The sequence below is a fragment of the Geotrypetes seraphini genome, chromosome 2 (assembly GCF_902459505.1).
Source record: "Geotrypetes seraphini chromosome 2, aGeoSer1.1, whole genome shotgun sequence".
NCBI lineage: Eukaryota > Metazoa > Chordata > Amphibia > Gymnophiona > Dermophiidae > Geotrypetes > Geotrypetes seraphini.
The window spans coordinates 154,766,164-154,788,302 of NC_047085.1; the positions used below are offsets into that span (position 1 = coordinate 154,766,164).

The window sequence follows — 22,139 nt, forward strand, 5'->3', positions numbered from 1 at the left end:
TCTCTCGTACGAAGAGAGACTGAACAAATTGCAGCTCTACACTCTTGAGGAACGTAGGGAGAGGGGAGACATGATCGAAACATTTAAGTACCTCACGGGACGTGTCGAAGTGGAAGATTATATTTTCTTTCTCAAGGGACCCTCGGCCACAAGAGGGCACCCGCTGAAACTCAGGGGCGGAAAATTTCATGGCGACACCAGAAAGTATTTCTTCACAGAGAGAGTGGTTGATCATTGGAACAAGCTTCCAGTGCAGGTGATCGAGGCAGACAGCGTGCCAAACTTTAAGAATAAATGGGATACCCATGTGGGATCCCTACGAGGGTCAAGATAAGGAAATTGGGTCATTAGGGCATAGACAGGGGGTGGGTAAGCAGAGTGGGCAGACTTGATGGGCTGTAGCCCTTTTCTGCCGTCATCTTCTATGTTTCTATGATCGTCCCTCACAACATCTATCTGTAACATCATCTCTTCTGCAGTCGCTTCGATGGTGGATGACCTCTTCCAATCTATCCTGAGGTCTCCTTTTTCACTTGCCCCCTCATCACAAGGTGGTCATGACGGACGCATCCCCTTATACTATGGACGATCTTCATACTGAGGGTCTTTGGACTACCAAGGAGTGCAAATTTCACATCAATTTCCTGGAACTCAGAGCAATGATTTATGCCCTCAAGGCCTTTCATCATCTTCTCTGCCTTCAAGTCCTCCTCCTTCGCACGGACAATCAAGTAGCAATGTATTACATAAACAAGCAAGGAGGTACGGGCTCTCTCCTGTTGTGTCAGAAGGCCCAAAAAATCTGGACTTCGGCAACAGCTCGCAACCTTTCTTGAAGGCTGTCTACATTCAACGGGAGAAGAATTCCCTAGCAGACAACCTCAGCAGAATTCTTCAGCCTCACGAATGGACTCTCAACTCTGCAACTCTCCAGTCCATTTTTGCTCAATGGGGCACTCCACAGGTGGACTTGTTTGCGGCGCCTTACAATCACCAGTTGTCCCAGTTTTGTTCCTCTACGTATGGAAGCAGATGCCTTTCTCCTGGATTGGACGGGCCTGTTTCTATATGCATTTCCTCCAATCCCTCTCATGTTGAGAATTCTGTTCAAACTCAAGCGAGAAGCAGCCACCATGATTGTCAATGCTCCATGGTGGCCCAGGCAACATTAGTTCTCCCTTCTACTTCAACTCAGTTCCAGGGAACAAATCCCTCTTCCGGTATTTCCTACTCTGCTAACTCAGAATCGGGAATCTCTTCTGCATCCCAACCTGCAATCACTACACGTGACAGCTTGGTTTCGGCCGAATCCATCTAACTTGCATCTTTCTCAGACTGTTCGACAAATTCTGGATGTTTCCAGGAAACCAGCCACTCAGCAATGTTATCAACAAAAGTGGACTCAGTTCTCTCTGGTGTCTCCTTCATTATCAAGATCCTACTTTCTTATCAGTGGATTTGATGTTGGATTATCTGCGTCATCTGTCTGATTCTGGCCTCAAATCTATATCTGTCAGAGTCCATCTCTGTGCTAATACAGCTTTTCACACGCCAGTCGAGGGAAAACCTCTTACTGCTCATCCTTTAGTCTCCAGATTCATGAAGAGACTTTTCAACGTTAAACCACCTCTCAAGCCCCTTCCTGTTGTCTGGGACCTCAGTGTGGTACTTTCCATTTTGATGAAGCCACCATTTGAACCAATGGCCACAGCTCATCTTAAGTTTCTCCCCTGGAAAATTGTCTTCCTTATTGCTCTCACCTCGGACAGGAGGGTCAGTGACTTGCAAGCACTAGTAGCAGATCCACCCTTCACAGTTTTTCATCATGACAAGGTGGTTCTACGTACACAGCCAAAGTTCCTTCCAAAAGTTGTCACTGAATTTCATCTTAATCAGTCAATTGTTCTACCAGTGGTTTTTCCAGGCATCTGTAGCATTGAGCCCATAATCGATGCATGCCAAGCATTGATGCCATCGTTCCCCATCGGTGCATGCAGTATGATCTGTTTATGATGACACCTCATTGGGGTCATCGTCACCCCGACATCCTGTGCAACAAACTGTAATGGTGCAATCGCTACAGGACCAGTTAAAGGAGCTGATACACTGAGAGCTTGCTCCGATTTTACAAACGCAAGCGCACCGGTGCAGTTAGTCTCCCTCAGTACTGGCCCAGCCTGAGCTTAGTGCATAGAGGTCCCTTGGTACTGCATCTCGCTTTCCTCCTGCTAAAGCCAGTCCTCAGACAGCATCAAGGTCTATTGGTACCGAATCCCAGACTTCTCAATGTAAATCCTCCTCGAAGCACTCAAGACATCAATCCCTATCTTCTTCATCATTGGATCGGTACCGACACTGGCATCGGAGTCCTTCTTGACAAAATCACCATCACACTCCTGCCTCTCCACCATCTTGTAGAGAATCATTGGGTATGCTTGAGTATGATACTGACATTTCTCACCATAATGACACTGAGCCAGAGCCTGACTTATCAGCTCCAGAGTCATATGGCATACCTTCTGACCCATCACCTCCTGAACCTAGGCATCATTCTCCTCCAGAAGGCCTATCCTTCACTAAATATATAATCAAATATGGAAGGCACTTCCTGTCCGCATGGAAACAGATACAGAACCAAGGGTGGAATTTCTGGAAACCTTGGATTTTGATTAATCCCTAAGGACCTCCTTAAGCTGCTTTCTCCTCTCATGAAGGACACAATGCTTAAAAACTGGGAGATGCTTTTAACTTTACCAATAGCTCTCAGGAGAATGGATATTCATTTATAAGAGTTCAATCCTACCTAGGTTTTGACTGGCTACAGTTACAGCACCAGTCCCTACTAGTGGAATCCACCTTGAAGAAGTCTTCTAGCACTCGAGTATATGCTAGTGCGCCTCTGGTCAGGGAAGGCCACACTCTTGATAAGTTTGGTCGGCGTCTTTTCAGGGCACCGAGTTATACTTTGTATGCCTTGCTACTTAAAACAACTCATTAAATCTCTTTCATACTTTGAAAATTCATCCCGTTGGACCTTCTCGAATAATTTTAGGAGGTAACACAATTTGTTTCAAACGTGCAAATTCATGACTCGTTGTGTATTCGGTACTTTCGATGTGACATATTGAGCATCAGCTATATCCATTACCATGAGACCCCTGGCCTGGCTCAGAGTCTTGATGTCAAAATTCAAGAATGGTTAGCCAATATTCCCTGTTTGGGGGGTGGAATTGTTTGGAGAGAAAATAGGGGAGGCCTCTCAAAAGCTAACAGGACATGAACAGAGCATATCAACCTTAGCCTCTGCTAAGTTGTCTAAGACTCAACTGTCCAAGTCTTATTTCAAACAAATTTAACCATACAAGAGGCGTTTTCCTGCTGCTGCTTCTTCTGCATCTAAGCCTTCTCCACCGAAGAAGCAAAGGAACATGCTCTCAAAAACCTCGGTCACAAAAACTGACCCAGCCTTTTTCATGTGCTTTTGGAGAGCATAGCTGCCACAACTCCATTGATCTCTCCCTATTGGAGATCGACTTCAATCCTTTCATCAACACTGGACTCTAATTAATTAACCACCGACTCTTGGGTCCTCTAAATTATACAAGAGGGTTCCTCCCTGTGGTTTTTGCACAACCCTCCAGACAACTCTCCAAGAGAGTTCTCTTTAAATTTCCAGCAGACTTCCCTTCTTCCTCAAGAAATAAAGGCTCTTCTGGAACTCAATGCAATAGAACTAGTATCCCCATCGCAAAGAAATTGGGTTTTTTTAAAATTCCAGATACTTCCTTATCCCAAAGAAGACGTGAGGCCTTCATCAAATACTCGACCTCTGAGTTCTCAATGAATATTTTGACAGAAGTTTTGCATGCTATCTCTAGTAACCTTATATCATCTACTCGACAGGTACAAGTGACTATGCTCTCTAGACCTCAGAGAGGCCTATACGCACATTCCCATACACCCTGCTCACAGAAAATTTCTTAGATTTTCACGTGGGTCATCTTCATTTTCAATATAGAGTGCTACCATTCAGCCTGACCTTCTCTCCCAGAGTATTCACCAATTGCCTCATGGTGGTAGCAGCAGTTCTCTTTGCTTAAGGTTTTCAAGTTTTTCCTTACCTGGATGATTGGCTCATCAAGGATTCTTCACCACAAGGAGTTCAAGTGGCTCTAAAGGCTATAGTCACCCTTCTTAAGCTTCTCAGATTTGAAATCAATTATCCAAAGTCACATCTTCATCCTACTCAATACTAGAATTCATAGGAGCAGTAATCGACACACCTCATCTGCGAGTGTTCCTGCCTCAACAGAGACAAATCACGCTACTTCAACCATGCACTCGGGCATCCATTCTTCAGAAGATTTCAGCAAGACAGATAATGCGACTTCTAGGTCACATGGCATCTACAGTTCACGTGGTGCCTTTTGCTTGGCTTCATCTCAAACTTGTCCAATGAACTCTAGCATCCCAGTGGTCTCAAGCAACGGATCCACTTTCTTGTCCAATTGAAGTCTCATCACATCTCGGTTGCTCCCTGCAATGGTGGTTACAATCAGCACATCTATCTAGGGAGTTACTCTTCCAAGTACCTCCATATCATCAATTGCTAACAACGGATGCCTCCATGTATGCGTGGAGAGCGCAACTCGACAGATTCTGGACTCAAGGGACCTGGTCCCTTCAGGAACTGTCCTTTCATATTAATCTGCTAGAACTCTGAGCTATCCGCAGTTCACACAAAACTTTCCAGGATCATCTTCTCAGCCAAATCCTATTTGTCAGAATGGACAATCAAGTAGCTAGGTACTTCATCAACAAACAGGGAGACACAGGGTCTCTTCCCTTTTGTCTGGAAGCTATCCGCATATGGAACTGAGTAGTCCCATAAAACATTTTTCTCAAGGCTGTCTGTATTCAGGGCAAAAAGAATGCTTAGCAGAAAAGCTCAGCAGGTTTCTTCAACCACATAAGTGGACTCTTGGTTCCAAAATCCTACATCAAATTTTTTCCCTCTGGGAGACACCACAAATAGACCTATTTGCATCTCCCACCAATCACAAGTTACCACACTTTTGCTCCAGACAGTTCTCCCCACATCATCTGGAAGCAGATGTGTTTCTTCTGGATTGGTCACACAAGTTCGTCTATGCTTTTCCACCAATTCCTCTGATTCTCAAGACATTGTGAGGGAACCAGCCACCATGATCCACATAGCTCCAAGGTTGCCCAGACAACCTTGGTTTTCCCTTCTATTTCAACTGTCGACCAAGGATTTCATTCCACTATAGATCTTCCCGTCTCTACTAACTCTGACCTTTCTACATCTTAATCTGCAGTTGTTACATCTCACAGCTTGGTTCCTTTCAACTTCAGTGTAAAAAACAACAATCTATCGGCTCCATTCAAGTGATCTTAGCTGCCTCTAGGAAACCTTCTACTCGGCAGTGTTATCATTTGAAATGGACGTGATTTGCTTCATGGTGTGCTCTCCATCTAGATCCTGTAATCTCCTTGGTGTCTGCAATACTGGACTACCTTTTATATTTCTCAGACTCTGGCCTCAAAACCTCTTCAGTCAGTGCTATCAGTGCTTTTCATCCTCTCCTTGATAGTTAACCTACACAGCCTCTCATTTCCAAGATTTATGAACGGACTATTCAACTCAAAACCTCTACTAAAACCACCTTCGGTTGTTTGAGACTTGAATGTAGTTCTTACCAGTCTCATGAAACATCCATTCAAACCTCTTGCATCTACTACTCTCAAGCATCTTACTTGGAAAGTAGTCTTCCTGATTTGTATTAGTGAACTCCAAGCATTAGTTTCTGACCTTCCATATATAGTTTTTCACCAAGATAAACTTGTTCTTTGGACTCATCTGAAATTCCTTCTGAAAGTGGTCACAGAATTTCATCTTAAGCCATTGTACTTCCTATGTTTTTCCTGAAGCCTCATTTCCATCCTGGAGAAACAGCTCTTCATACTCTGGACTGTAAACGTTCCTTGGCATACTAATTACAATGCATGTAACCACACAGGACTTCTCAACTGTTTATTTCTTTTGATCCTAACAGACTGTGGAAGTTCCTGTAACCAAACATACCACTTCAGCTTGATTAGTGGCCTCCATTTCTTTTTGCTATACTCAGGCTGGGTTGCCGCTAGAGGGTCGTGTAACAGTACACAAAGCCCGAGCCATGGCAATCTCATTTGCTTTTCTCAAATCTACTCATTGCTGATATATGCAAAGCAGCTACTTGGTCCTCATTTCGTACCTTCACATTAGAGAATGACATGGGGACAAATTTGTCCCTGTCTCCGCAGGAACTCAATTTCCCCGTTACGTCCCTACACATGTTGTCGCTGTCCTTGGCCCTGCTTCATTCCTGTAAGCTCTACCTTAACCGCACAAGCCTCGAACACTTATGATTTTAAAGTGTTTGAGGCTTGTGCAGATGACGCCAGAGCTTGCAGGAATGGGGTAGGGACAGGAAAAGAACTCACAGGGACAGGGAAAAATTTGTCCCCGTGTCATTCTCTACTTCATATCTCATTATTGTCTGGAAACATTTTCCAGACAAGAAAGTAGATTTGGCCAAGAAGTATTTCAAAACTTATTTGCTTCTTGAAGACCAACTCTCCCTCCATCCCATTTTCAGTTATGCTAGGGAGTCCCACATGTGAGAATATGCTGCCTGCTTGTCCTAAGATAAAGCACAGTTGTATAGAAGGTGTTATTTGGGGACAGCAGGTAGATATTCTCACATACCCTCCCAGCTCCCCTGGTTGGCTTCGTAGCTTTCTTATGGAACTGAGGTATCGTGAGCTGAGGTTGGGCGGGAAGGCACTCACATGAGCAGTGCAGACGCTCGGGAAGCTTCTTTGAAGCTTAGTGACGCTACACTTTTTCACTGTCCGTACAGGGCTCTGCAGATGATGTCACCCACATGTGAGAATATCTACCTGCTGTCCCCGGATAACACCTGTTAACAGTAAATAGCTGTGCTTTAACATACTGGTTTACAAATAGAAGTTTGGACAGGTTCCTGGAGGAAAGTCCATAGTATACTATTGAGACAGACATGGGGGAAACCACTGCTTGACCTGGGGTTGGTAGCATGGAATGTTGCTACTATTTGGGTCTTTGCCAGGTACTTGTGACTTGGATTCACTGTTGGAAACAGGGTAGTGGGATAGATAGACCATTAACTGTTCTTAGGAAAAATGCTTGAAGTATAGGTAAACTGCTTTGAATGTGGTTGTAAAACTACAAAAAGATGGTATACAAATCCCAATCCCTTTCTTATGTTTGTGGAATCTCGAGGTCAGCATCCACAGTAGCAATGATACAGCCAGTCATGGACTATTACTTTTCTGATAGATAAGATCCGAACCAGACATAACATAAGAAATGCCTTCACCGGATTAGACCAAGGTCCATCTAGTCCGGTGATCCGCACACACGGAGGCCCATTTAGGTGCTCCTTGTTGGAGATCCGGATTTCCTGTATCCCTCAATATGATTTGCAAGAAGGTGTGCATCCAACTTGCGTTTGAAACCCAGAACAGTATTCTCTGCCACCACCTCCTCCGGGAGAGCATTCCAAGCGCCCACCACTCGTTGTGTGAAACAGAACTTCCTGACATTTGTCCTGAACCTGCTGCCGTTCAGTTTCAGGCTATGACCTCTTGTCCGTGTCACATCTGAAAATGTCAGTAATGCTGCTTCCTGGTCAATTTGGTCAAATCCTTTTTATATTTTAAAAGTCTATCAGATCCCCACGCAGTCTTCTCTTTTCGAGGGTGAACAGTCCCAGTTTTCCGAGGCGTTCCTTGAAGCTTAAATTCTCCATGCCTTTGACTAGTTTCGTGGCTCGCCTCTGCACCCTCTCCAACAGAATTTTATCCTTCTTAAGGTATGGAGACCAGTGTTGGACACAGTATTCTAAGTGTGGTCTGACCATTGTTCTGTAAAGTGGCATTATAACATCTTCCGACCTACTCGTGATCCCCTTCTTAATCATGCCTAACATCCTATTTGGTTTCTTCGCCGCCGCAGCACATTGAGCCGATGGCTTTAGGGTTCTGTCTATCAGCACCCCCAAATCCCTTTCTTGTTCGCATTTGGCTAATGTCACCCCCGACATCTTGTAATCATGTTCTTTGTTTTTCTTTTCCAGATGCATCACCTTGCATTTGTCTATGTTAAAATTCATCTGCCACTTTATCGCCCACGTTTCCAGCTGATTTAGATCCTTCTGAAGATCCTCACAGTCCCTTTGAGAGCCAACCACCCAACATAGTTTTGTATCATCTGCAAACTTGATTATATTGCATGATGTTTCCTGTTCCAGGTCATTTATAAAAATATTGAACAAGATGGGCCCAAGAACCGAGCCCTGGGGCACGCCGCTGGTCACCTTTTCCCAGTCCGAGAATTTCCCATTTATGGTTACCCTCTGCGTTCTGTTCTCTAGCCAATTTCCAATCCATCCGTGCACTTCTCCTCCTATTCCATGACTTAGTAGTTTACTCATAAGCTTTGCGTGCGGATCCTTGTCAAACGCTTTTTGGAAGTCCAAGTAAATTATGTCCACTGGATCTCCACTATCTATTTGCAAATTCTGTGCTACTCTTTTTTTTAATTTTTCAGGCATTTTAGAATGATACCATGGTCTGTAAAAGCTGCTGAAAAATCCAGCAGTGCTAATACTCTGTCTCTGTTCTTGTAAAGATCTAGCAGGGATATGATACTTTCTGTTCCATAACTGGGTCTGAATCCAGATCGACATAGATTTAGAATTTCTCTCTCCTAGCTAGATGATTCTATAAATTTGCTGGAAATGGCATATTTATATACTGGCTGTTACTTTTCAAGCTTGTCCTGGCCAAGGTAGTTAATTACTACACTCCTCCCTCTGTATTCGCGGTTGTTAGGGGCAGAGCTGGCCCGCGAATATTGAAAATTTGTGAATAATTTTGGGACGACTCTGACCCACCCCCGCCTCCCTCCTGCTTTCCAGACCTTACCTGATGGTCTAGCGGTGATGCGGGGCAGAAGCGATCTTCCTACACTCCTGCCTGCCCCGTGCAGAGCCATCATCAAAAATGGCTGCCGTGAAATCAAATACACTCACAGCAGCCATTTTCGATGACGGCTTCAAGGGGCAGGAGTGTAGGAAGATCGCTCCTGCCCCGCATCACCGCTAGACCACCAGGTAAGGTCGATTCCCCTAGGGGGTTGGGTCCTGGCGCAAAAAAACACGAATAGTTGAAATTGCGGGTGCCGAAACTGTGAATAAGGAGGGAGAAGTGTACCCAGACACACTCTTACAGAGTTGCACTAATGTTCAATTGTAATAGGGTTTCTACCATTGTGTTACTGCACCTGAGAATTGGATAAGTTGTTTTTAAACCTAATCACCGACAATATATGACTGCTGTCTACTGGGCAGATGTGTTTGTACCCCTGAGGCAGACTTTTAAAGCTGAAATATGGACCGTGTCTTATCTGCATTCAATATTTGATCTAAAGCAGGGGTGCCCACACTTTTTTGGCTTGCGAGCTACTTTTAAAAGGACCAAGTCAAAATGATCTAAACAACACAAAGCAGAGAAAATGTTAATTATCATTTATATTTGGAGGTTTTTTCAAAGAGGTCAAGGCAGATGACTTTAAAATATGCAATGTCACCTCAGTAACAACTATACAAAAATAGACAAATATACCCCCTCCCTTTTTACTAAACAACGATAGCGGTTTTAAGCACAGGGAGCTGCGCTGAATGCCCCACGCTGCTCTCGACGCTCATAGGCTTCCTGTACTATAATCCGCTACTGCGTTTTAGTAAAAGGGGCCCATAGTGAAAAATATAGACAGCAGATATAAATTCTCAAAATGGACACATTCTGATCATTAAATTGAAAATACTGTAAAATCATTTTTCCTACCTTTGCTGTCTGGTGATTTCATGAGTCTCTGGTTGCACTTTCTTTTGACTGTGCATCCAATATTTCTTCCCTTCTTTCTGCCTCCTGCATGCTTCATCTCCTCCAGACCTCATTTCATTCCCCAACCAACATCTCTGTCCTTCCATGAGTCCAACTTTTTCTTCTTCTCTCCCTACCTGCCCCCTGTCACCTGACACACTCCATCCCCTCCGCCAACTTTTTCTTCCTCTCTCCTTGCCCCCTCCCCCTTTCTTTCTGTCTCCCTGCCCCCCTTTTTTTTTTTGTTTCTAACTGTCGGTCTTTCTTTCTGTCTCCCTACCCCCCCTTTCTTTCTTTCTTTCTTTCTGTCTCCCTGTTCTGACTCTCTGTCTTTCTGCCTCCCTGTTCTGCCTTCCTGTCTCTCCAAGTCACTGCTGGGGCAGTCTCTGGAAACAGGCTCCCAAGCCACCGCTACATCTCAGAACAGGCCCCCAAGCCACCGCTGATGCCGCTGTTGCTGCCGAGTTCTTCCTGTTTCCCGACGCTGCAACAGGCCAGCAACTGTACCCCCCGACGTTGATTCTGACGTCAGAGAGGAAGTTCCGGGCCAGCCAGGCAGCGATTGGCTGGCCCGGAACTTCCTCTTCAATGTCAGAATTGATGTTTTTTTGGGGGGGAAGGCTGGCGTGCACTGCGCTTCTGTAGTCGCTGCTGGCATGTTGTGGCATCGGTGAAAGGGACAACGCAAAGGTAACTCGAGTCTATCATGGAGCCCGAGATGGGCTCCGCGATTAACTTGCATTGCCTTTGCGGTCTACTGATCGATCGCAATCAACCTTTTGGGCACCCCTGATCTAAAGACTGTTGTATTGACTTTTAATAAATATTTGTCTACTTGTATATCCCTGGTTGATGTGTACAGTTCTATCCCCACTTCATTCTCTTCAAGTTAGTTAATTACCAAAGGATGCACCACTGCTCTTTTTAATGCTGTTGGTCATGGCTCTTTACAAAGAGAGGAATTAATTTTTGTAGCCTCCATCTATCAGGTCTTGCAAGCCTTCTGCTTTCCTTATAGACCAGACCCCTCAATAGAAAACCTCATCCTCCTTTGCCGCCAACCAATTCTTCTGTAATTGGGCCTTGGAGGTCCTGCCTTAAAAGTCTTGGAGGTTTAGTAGCCGCCTCAGTGCAGCAGTGATCTTGAGGTGCTCCTGCTCCCGCCCACTGTGTAGTGAAAATGGTGGCCATGAACTCCTGTAGCAGCCTCTTGAGACTGTGGGCTCCTTTTACTAAGCTGCGCTAGTGGTTTTAGCACGTGCTACAATGCCGCACGCGCTAGACACCAACACCTCCATAGAGCTGGTGTTAGAATTTTCCATGTAGCGCGGGGGTTAGTGTGCGCTAATCTTCAGTGCACATTAAAAATGCTACCGCAGGGGCGCTGTTGAGCCGGAGAGCAAGATGGCCGCATAAACTCCTCCTCGCCTGATTTTTCTAAATCATTGACACGGAGCAAATTTTAAACTTTTATCCTTTGCTAGCTACTCTGACTCTATCAATAACTAATATATCAACGAACAAATCTGCTAAATCTGAGACTCAATCGACACAATCTACTGGGTCTAAAAGATCTAAACACGATCCTCCTTCTCCAGAGAAGCCATCGACTAATAAGTCTGCACATGATTCTTTTGATGCAGTTCTAGATGAGCTCCGTGCTTTAAAGGACTTAATAATTTAATTTAATTTATTTAATTTAATTTTATTTCTTATATACCGCTATACCGTTAGGTTCGAAGCGGTTTACAGAAAATATACATTAAGGATACAATAAAAATAAGATAAGTAAAGATAGGTACTTAGAAATTCCCTTACTGTCCCGAAGGCTCACAATCTAGCTAAAGTACCTGGGAAAAACAATTAATGAATAGTAAAGATGTAGAAATAAAGACAGAGATAAAAACAAGATTTGAAACATCCCAACAAGAATACATTGATCTCTCTAAGGCCACACTCTTTTTAAAGCAAAATGTACATCCCAACAATAATATAGTGGATAAACTAAATTAAATTAAAATTTTTAGAATTAGAACTAAAATATAGAAATATAAAAGAAAATATATGGACTTTGGAAGTGTGGAAAAAGGTATAGAGAGGGAATAATAACTGAACAATATGATATTACCTATGAAATGAAAAGTGAAATAAATTCACTCACTGCTTCATTTGCAGCCTATATAACACGTGTTGAATCACTAAAGAATTGAGCAGACATGGCGGTGCTCTCTTTCGCGCAATTTGAGGAACAAGCACAACAGCATTTAAAAAAGTTAGACCAAGAACTTGAAGATCTTTGTAACCGCAATCGTCGGAACAATATTAGAATAATTGGTCTAATGGAAAATGTTGAAGGTCCGGATTTAAATAAATTTCTTACTGACTCCCTGCCAAAACTACTAAATATAACAACAGATCTTCCATTGCAATTTGAGCGTGCTCACAGAACGCCATCTTCCTTGAAAGCTGGATTTATAAGACAGACCAATCGTGGCAAAATTATTGCAATACCCTCAAACCCTACAAATCTTAACTGCTGCCAAAACTGTAAAAGATCTGAAATTTGCAGACAAAAAATTTCTTATTGTTCCCGACCTGAGACAACCGCACGGAAAAGAAAATCATTCTTAGACCTGAGAGCGAGACTGAAATCTATGGGGGCGAGATACGGATTGCAATATCCAGCCAGGATGGTTGTGACCATTAATAATGCGATAAGGCATTTTGACTCTCCAGAACAACTCCAATCATTTCTGGACAATGTTCAATCGCAGGGTAATGTCATCTTCCTGAGAGATTTCTGCTATCATGCTGTCCTGTGACCGCTGCTCTAACTGAGATAATTGAAACCTGGGCTCAGGCAGACCTTTTACTCTATTACTTCCTTGACTAACTGTTATCATTATTTAGACTCAACCTTTGGATATAATAGACTTTTCTTGGTTTACTTTGACAAACATGACATTGCTGGACTCGGATCTATATTTCCATATTTGTGACTTTACTACAGATTTTGATCCTAACTGTGCCTACATACTTTGCATTGTTCCAGGTGTGAGACTCTGCGCATTGACTGATTACTAAATAGTACTTCAAGCTAACACAAAATTAAAAAAACAAAACAAAAATACAATAAAACAATTATAAAAAACAACGAATGACTACTATAGAGCATCAGATAAGCTCTTTAACCTGACTTCTTACTACTTACTATATGTTTAATTGTAGGCTCGCTCACAGAGTGATAAAAATTTTTTGTTTTTTTTCTTTCTTTCTTTAACAGAACTCTATGTGACTTATTTTATGGTACATATACCAGCCTTATCGAGACAGCATTGCAGTATCTGGCTAGCTACTGGATTATAGGTCTCTTAAAATGCTGTTAAAATGTTAATTGGTAACCTCATAGTAAAAATTTTTTTTGACAATTATTACCTTTTCTTAAATCTTTGTTGCCAGTAGGTCTTAAATATACCTTTTAAAATTAGCTAACATATGCTTTGTATATCTTTTGCAACAATACCAGATTGAACTGGTTATTTATTTTGAGGTTTTTTTTTTCTTTCTTACCCTATTCTTAGTAGGTCCTATTGCAGAATGATTTCATTTCGTTACTTCATTCATACATAATATGTTTATTACTGTGAATCTAGTTTGATTACAATGCTCATTTTAGATTACATAACTAGAGTGAATGTTTAAGAGGTTTTTTTTCCTATGTCAAATTATGCTTACTTGCTCTTTCTAATAATGTTCTTTGTTGAGAGAAGAGACTTGTGCACCTCTGTTTTTCTGGTTAATGGCACCAATCATTTTTCTTGTTTTTCTTGGTTGGACTGTTTTTAGTCCTTGATGCCTTCTGTTCTGATTTGATTTGTGCTACAGAGGTTTTTTTCTTTTTAGTTCTTTCTTTTTGGGCACATTGCATTTCTCTCTCTATACCACAATCTATTTGATAACTCTTCTTTCCTGATATTTCCTACTATATTAATACATCAGATATATGACATCGGTTAAACAATCTCCAGTCACTGTTGTCTCATGGATTGAATAATCCTAGCAAAAGAAAAGTTTTAATCCATTTGAAACAAAAATCACCTGATATAATAATGCTACAATAAAACATCTGGATCACCTCGGCGATTGGCTCCCCCTCTATGGATATAAGAGGTGGTGTATCCATATTATTTTCAACATCGATACAAACTAAGATCATTAACCAAGCTATTGATCCTAATGGTAGATGGATAATAGTACAAGTTGATCTACATAACATTCAACTTCTTTTGATAAATGTATATGCAATGACTCTGCGGAATTCTTCATAAATCTACTGAATACAATTCAGACTTTTGAACCTTTACTAATCATCATATTGAGGCTCCATAATTCATATGCTATTTGATTGCTCGTTTGTACAATAATTCTGGTTAGATGTATGGACTATAATGAAGAAGATATTTCACCTAGATTGCAAGTTATCATTCTCTATAGTAATGTTTAAATCGCAATCTCCACACATTAGTTTAATAGACTCAAATAAGAAACTTTTTGATATATTATTGATCATTGCACAGAAATTGATTCTTTCCAGTTGGAAATCCTCAAGTTCACTCCATGTTCAGCATTGGTGGAATTTAGGCTTACAACAACATAAATTTGAAATAGCATTATCCAAACGTAGAGGCCAGCTTAGATATACGACTACCTGTTGGTCCCCTTTATCTAAATATCTGCAAACTTTAATATATGAATATGCTCAAACTCATACCTTTTACTGAAATTTTCTTTCTGAATTGTTGACTATTATTATAAATGCATTATGCCTCTGTATATTTTAATTTCTTTTTCTTGTTGTTCAACTTTTGAAAAAATTAATAAATTTTCATGGATAAAAAACCCCAACAAAATGCTACCGCAGCTTAGTAAAAGGAGCCCTGTGTGGGAGGTAGCAGCCGCCATTTGGGAATTGGCTTTTCTGTTCAAGCTGGTTCCAAATCCCAAATGGTGGCCGCTACCTCCTGCAGAAATTTGAAGCTGCCGTTATTACTGTGAGCTAAGTGGGAGCAGGAGTGACTCAAGATCACTCCTGCTCTGAAGAAGCCACTTATCTTTTTTCAAAATACTTGGTTAAATAATTTCTTTCTGTCGTTCTTAAATTGACTTTAGTTTATAATTTTCTCTCCGCCTCTTCTCACTTTGTTATTGCTGCTAGGTTATCAATTTGTCTATGCTGCTAGTTAAATAATTTCTTTCTGTCATTCTTAAATTGTCTCTAGTTTATAATCTTTTGTAAACTTCATAGAACTTATAGTTACGTGGTTAAGAAGCACGATGGTATGTTATGTTAGACCACCAGGTCTTTTAGAAGATAGGCCCAAGAAGGGCAGAACTGGTGGTCGGTCTGGGAGGATGAGAGTTTTGTCTGGCCATGGGTTTGCGGCATTGGCATAGCATGGAAGTGGGTGCAGGGAATTTCAGCTAAAAATGTGCTGGCATTTTTGGCCAAAACCTAAACTCAGATTTTGTGCCAATTTCGGTGCCAAAACTAAAACTTGATTATCCTCTGCAGCGATTTTCCACTGATAACACATGATTAGGTCTGATGGCACGGCACACTAGTTGGAGAATATTGTTTCAGAAGTATAACTTAAGATTTTCATCCAGATAGTAATATTTTAAAGTTTGATAATTTTGTCTGTTTAATGGCAGGTCCTTTCACAGATGTAGTTGTTACAAATCTTATACTTCGAAATCCATCAGAGAAGAAAGTATGTTTCAAAGTAAAGACTACAGCACCTCGTCGATACTGTGTTCGACCAAACGGTGGAATTTTAGATCCTGGGGCCACCATAACAGTGTCAGGTAAAATGGATGCTTCTGCAGCAGAGAGTCTAGCTTTTTGTTTGTTTTATTTCAATCTCTGTATTACAAATTTTGAAAACAATATAACAGAAAAATGCATATTCAATGATATAACAAAAATATAAGTAATAAATGTAACCCCAAGCAAGAAGGGGGTGGGAAGTTGAAATAAAAATTAAAAAATTTTCTGCTTGTAAAATACCATCACACTGCCAAGCTTGCCATGTGGCAATCATTTATATACATTGAAGATACTCCTCTAAGCCCTGTCAAATTTTCTTTCAGTCTGATTACATTTTTCAGATGCAATCTTTTCATATTTATAATTCATGTATGGATTTTTTTTCCTGTGTTTGCCCTGTTTTGGCTCTTTGTTTAAAGTGCTTTTCAGTGAGCAAGGGGTGTTTGGCTGGGTGTTACACCTGGGTCCCCCTAGGTCCCTGCCCCATCCTCCCCTCAGTGGAAGTGAGGTGGTGTAGAGTCTCTGATTTTTCTTTCCCATGTAAAAAAAAAAAAAGGACCAGAGATTGACTTGTGTGTAGCAGTGATATACTTTGTGTATACAGACTGCAGCTACCACTTCTGCCTCAGCTTTCTACTGTTGGGTAAGCAGAGTGTTGATTTTATTCGGGTCTAACTAGAGTTGAGTGTTTTGTAGTGAAGTACAGTGGTACCTTGGATTATGAGCATAATCCGTTCAAGGAGCATGCTCGTAATCCAAAATGCTCGTTTATCAAAGCGAGTTTCCCCATAGGAAATAATGGAAACTCGCTTTGATGCGTTCCCCCCCCCCCCCCGCGATCAGGCACCCCCCGCCACGATCCGACCCCCCCCTGACACGATTGGGCACCTCCCCGCCACGATCCGCCCCCGCCCCCCGCCACGATCCGACATCCCCCCCAATACAATTGGGCACCCCCCCGCCGCTTCTTACCCTCATCTGGGCACTCTTGAAAATCGGCCTTCTCCTCTGCTGGGCCTTGAGCATCTGAGCATGCTCAAGGCCTGTGAGTTCACGTTCACGTTCAGAACTCGCAGGCCTTGAGCATGCTCAGATGTTCAAGGCCCAGCAGAGGAGAAGATTGATTTTCAAGAGTGCCCAGATGAGGGTAAGAAGCGGCGGGGGGATGCCCAATTGGGGGGGGGTTGGATCGTGGCGGGGGGGTGCCCAATCGTGGCGGGGGGGTCGGATCGTGGCGGGGGGTGCCTAATCGTGGCTGGGGGTCGTCAGATCGTGGCGGGGAGGTGCCCAATCGTGTCGGGGGGGGGGGTCGGATCGTGGTGGTGGGGGGTGCCGGTTCGAGGCAGGGGGGGGTGCCGGATCACAGGGAGGGGTGCTGGATTGTGGGGGGGGGGGGGGGGGGTGCTCGTAAATTGAGCCATGCTCGGTTTCCGAGGCACCGATTTTGCAAATTTTTTGCTCGTCTTGCAAAACACTCGCAAACTGGTGCACTCGTAAACCGAGGTACCACTGTACTTTTCTTTGCCATTCGCGTCAGGCCGTTTGGGTCTGGATGGCTATTTATGGTGGCAGAGGCAGTTAAAAGGTGTTTGCACTGTGGGAAGCTCAGAACACCATTGGGTCTCTGTTCGGCAGGCTATGAAGGCGTTGCAGGGGAGGAAATCAATATGGCAACAGAGGACACAGGCATTTCCCACGCAAAAGACGTGTGGCCCCATTCTCCATCGATTGCGGCAGAGATAGAGGGAAGCCTGGATGATGTCATCGGACTTGCCGCGTTAGCAGGGGCGGGGCCTGTGGTGAGCGGTGTGTCGGCAGTGCAGATAGGAGGGCAGATCATGCAGTTTTCCCCTGAATTCGTTGTCCTGTTGTAAAAGGCCTTTCTGTTGTAAGGCTCTCAGCCTGCACAGCAAGGGGCTAGTGGTGGGGGACCTTCTAATGCTCCAGCAGTTGGCAGTCAACCTCAAGTGGATTCACAGGCAGCTAAGAGGCGTAGGGTGATACTCTCAGATGGGGTGGGGGTGGACCCTCATTCTAACTCCAGCCTTTCCTTTCCTATTCAGGAGTCCCTGAAGGAGGATTTGGTTGAGGATTTGGAGATGGAGGATTCCCTACTGCGCTGCGTCTATTCCATAGAGAGGAACTCTCTTCTTATCCCAGGACAAGCAGGCAGCATATTCTCACTATATGGGTGACATCAACCATGGAGCACCGATGTGGATAGTCTCGCAAGCAGACTTGCTTGAAAAACTTTTGGAAAATTCGTGACCGCGCATGCGCCCTCCTGCCCGACGTAGGGCGCTTGTCTCCTCAGTTCTAAGTTTTGTGCGGAGCAGAGAAGCCCTTGTTTCGACGCTCTGGGTGAGAATTAGTTTGTTCCGTGCCTTCTCATCGCCACAGCTCGTGTGGTTTATTATTTTTTTCACAGTCGCATGTGTCTGCAATGGGTCCAATAGATGGCGGATGGGATGATGGAGTCCAGGGTGTCTCTCTCTTCTGAACTTCCTGATGTTGAAACAGGTTTAGCATATTTGGCGGATTCCTTATATGATGTGATTCATGCTTTGGTGAAGTAGATGTCGCTTTTGGTGGTGGCTCGCAGGTCCTTGTGGCTATGCCATTTGGCGGTGGATGCGGCTTCCAAACTGCGCCTCGTGCGCCTGCCTTTTAAGAGTAGACTATAGTTTGGTGAGGATTTTGAAAAATTGGTGAAAGATTTTGGGGATTCTAAAACTTGGAGGTTACCGGAAGATAAACCTTACGGATCCGTGACAGCCTTACCTTCGTGAGCCCCTTTCCAGGATGCCAAATGATATAGACTAGGGAAGCCAAATTTCTCTCCTGCTTATGGTTCCTCCTTTGCTTCCAAGCCTAAGTTTCCACAGCTGAATTACTTTCATCTTTTCAACCCCTGGCCTCTCAGCCAGCCCATACTCCAGCAGTTCGTAATTCGCAATGACAGGATCTCGGCTCCCTCCGCTGGGTCTATAGGGTGGCGGCTGTCTTATTTCCTGGTGGAGTGAGCCGTGATGACATCAGATCTGTGAGTCTTGGACATTATTCGAGAGTGGTATAAATTAGAATTCTCTTCTTCCGTCACATTCTTTCTTGGTCTCCCCATGCGTGGGGTTGGTCAAGTGGGAGAAGCGCGCTCCAAGTTTTTCTAGATTTCGAGGCAGTAGTGTCAGTTCCACTAGAGCAGAGGGGCCAGATGAGGTATTTCATTGTACCCAAGAAAGGGGGATCCATCAGAATGGTTCTGGATCTCAAACGAATCAAACAATTTTTCCACATCAGACATTTCCATATGGAAACAATGAGATTGGTCATTGCGGTGGTTCAGCTGGGGAAGTTTCTTATGGCCCTCGATCTCAAGGTGGTCTACTTGCACATTCCCATCTGGCCTCCGCATCAACGGTATCTCCGCTTTGCTGTCCTCGGCCAGCACTATCAGTTTCAGGCGATGCCTTTTGGCCTAGCCACGGCCCCATGAACGTGTTCAAAGGTGATGGTGGTAGTGGCGGCATTTCGTAGACTGGTTGATTCGGGTGTTTTCCAGAGAAGAGAGTTTGACTGTGACCCAGAGAGTGATCTCACTTTTTCAGACTTTGGGGTGGATCATCAACTTTCCAAAGAGCGCTTTGATCCCTTCCCAATCCTTGGAACATCTGGGGGTGTGGTTTGACACGGCAGTGGGGAAAGTGTTTCTGCCCATGGACTGAGGCGATAAGTTGCAGTCGCAGGTTTGTCTCCTTCGACAGTCCCCGAGACAGAGGGTATGGAATTATGTTCAGGCTCTCGGCTCGATGGTGGTGGTGCCTTGGGCTCAATTTCACATGAGGCTGTTGCAGCAATCGCTTCTCTCGCACTGGTCCCTAGTGTCTCAGGATTACGGTCGTCATCTACAGTGGACATCTCCGGCATTGTTCAGCATGGAGTGGTGGCTGAGCAAGACCAATCTGTTCAGGGTATGCCCCTGGCGTCGCCGGAATGGATCGTAGTTACCACAAACACGTGGGCTCAGTGCCTTCAGTCCTCAGCACAGGGGGTGTGGTCTCTGAAGGAGGTTCAGTGGTTGATTAACCTTCTGCAATTGAGAGCGATCCGGCCGGCACTCCGAGCCTTTCAGCCCTTGGTTCAGTAGCGACTGACAAGGGTCTTTTAGGACAGTGTCACGGTGGTAGCTTATATCAACTGGAGGGGGGGGGGTACCTGCAGTCCTCAGTTGGCATGCGGGGCGCTGATTCAGCCCACATTGCAGGAAAGGCAAGCATGCAGGCAGACTTTCTCAGCAGGCATCTCTTAGATCCCGGGGAGTGGGAACTGTCCCCAGCGGCGTTTGAGCTTGTAGTATGAAGGTGGGGTCTTCCAGAAATGGATCTCACAGCGTCGGCACGCAATGTGAAGCTACCAGTGTTCTTCAGCAGGCACCGTGATCTGGGGTCAGAGAGGGTGGACATGCTGGCTCTTCCATGGCCTCCGCATTGTCTTCTAAAAGTGTTTCTCCCGGCCGATGATTGGTTGGGTGCTGTATTGCGTAGCTTGCTTTCAGGGCAAGGTGATCCTGGTAGCTCTGGATTAGCTGCGCCATCCATGGTATGCAGATCTGATGGATCTTTCGATGGGCAAAAAGTTACAGTTCCCGGTAACGCCGGATTTACTCACTCGGGGTCCGATCAACATGGAAGATCCATCCCACTTTGGTCTTACGGGCCTGGCTCTTGAAAGGTCACGGTTGAGGAGTAAGGGATATTTGGAGCAGGTTATTTCGACTCTCTTAAAGGCCAAAAAGAGATCTACATCTGCGTCTTATGCTAGAGAATGGAGAGTATTCAATTCTTGGTGTGGTGCTCAGGGTAATTTGCCCTTCTAGGTTTCTCTGTCTCACATTCTTTCTTTTCTGCAGAATTGGGTAGCCAATGAGTTGGCATATAATTCCCTTAAAGTGCAAGTGGTGGCCATTGCTTGTTACAGGGGCAAAGTGGTGTGCTCTTCTCTGTTGTCTCAGCCTGATGTGGTTAGGTTCCTGAAAGGGGTTCAGCGCATTTGTCTACCTGTTAAACGGCTTTGTCCGGAGTGGAGTCAAGTTGGTGCTTGGGGGATTGCAGAAGGCCCCGTTCGAGCCTTTGGCTAAGGTGACATTAAAGGATGTGATGCTGAAAATGTTTTTTCTGGTGGCCATGACTTCGGCTAGGCGGGTATCCGAATTGCAGGCTTTGTCATGCAGGGATCCTTTTTTTGAGGTTTATGGATTCTGGGGTGACAGTTCGGACCGTGCCGTCCTTTCTTACTAAGGTGGTCTCATCGTTTCATATAAATCAGTCTCGGTTTCATTCCTTGCCTTTGCTCGATGTCCGTAGGATTCTTCTTCACTATCTGCAGGTTACAAATGACTTTAGGTGTTTGCGGGACGCAACAGAGGTTTAGCGGCATCCAGAGCTTCCATCGTTCGATGGGTCAGGGAGATGATTTCTTCCTCTTATTTGCTGGCAGGAAAGCAGTTCCCGGAGGGTCTTTGTGCTCATTCGACCCAAGCAGTGGAGACATTGCGGGCTGGATCTAAGGGGCTTGCCTTGGAGGAGGTTTGTTGGGTAGCTATGTGGTCTTCCAAGAATACCTTTTCAAAGCATTACTGGTTGGATGTGGCAGCGCGGGCGGAGGCTGGTTTTGGCACTTAGGTCATTGTGGAGGCAGCGTTTGCTTCCCACCCAGATTGAGGATTGCTTTGCTACATCCCACTAGTCTTTGGATTCATCTACTACCGTTGCTAAGGAAGGAAAAAATTTGTTCTTACCTGTTAATTTTCTTTCCTTTAGATGCAGCAGATGAATCCATAGCCCCACCCTTTTCTGTGTATTTGAGATTGAGTTTTGGTGTTATGGTTGGTAGTTGTATTCTGTATAGTTCAAATTTGTACTTGTTATAGGAAAGAAGTTTTTGCTCATACTAGTGATATTACTGGTTTCTGATGCTTGGGCATGAAGCAATGAGGAACAGGAATAGTTAACCCATGAGGGACACCTGTTAATCAGTTTCTATATCTCCACCTGCTGGTAGATGTGTGCTATCCTACTAGTCTCTGGATTCATCTGCTGCATCTAAAGGAAAAAAAATTAATAGGTAAGAACATAATTTTTCCTTCTTCAGTTAGAAATTGTGTTGAGCTATATTTGTTATAACATCAATAGGCACTTAAGCTGCTTGTTAAGATCTGGATTCAGGATGGTGGATTTGAAAATTACTATAGCAAAGGATATTTCAATTTCTAATTCTTTGATTTGGTTCGTCACTTCCCAAGCCTTATCCTAAAAAAACCCTC

At 44.0% G+C, this 22,139-nt stretch overlaps 1 protein-coding gene across 5 annotated transcripts in view; it reads left to right on the forward strand.

Annotated features, from left to right (window-relative positions):
• The window catches only part of VAPA (VAMP associated protein A), a 194,759-nt gene that overhangs the window by 71,146 nt on the left and 101,474 nt on the right, over positions 1 to 22,139 (forward strand). For all 5 annotated transcript variants that reach the window (XR_004538374.1, XR_004538375.1, XM_033934078.1 and 2 more), the window contains exon 2: positions 15,706 to 15,858. Coding sequence is in view for 3 of the 5 variants with exons in the window: in XM_033934078.1 (XP_033789969.1) it covers positions 15,706 to 15,858 (153 nt within the window). In the remaining 2 variants the exon portion in view is untranslated. The remainder of the gene's footprint in view (positions 1 to 15,705; positions 15,859 to 22,139) is intronic.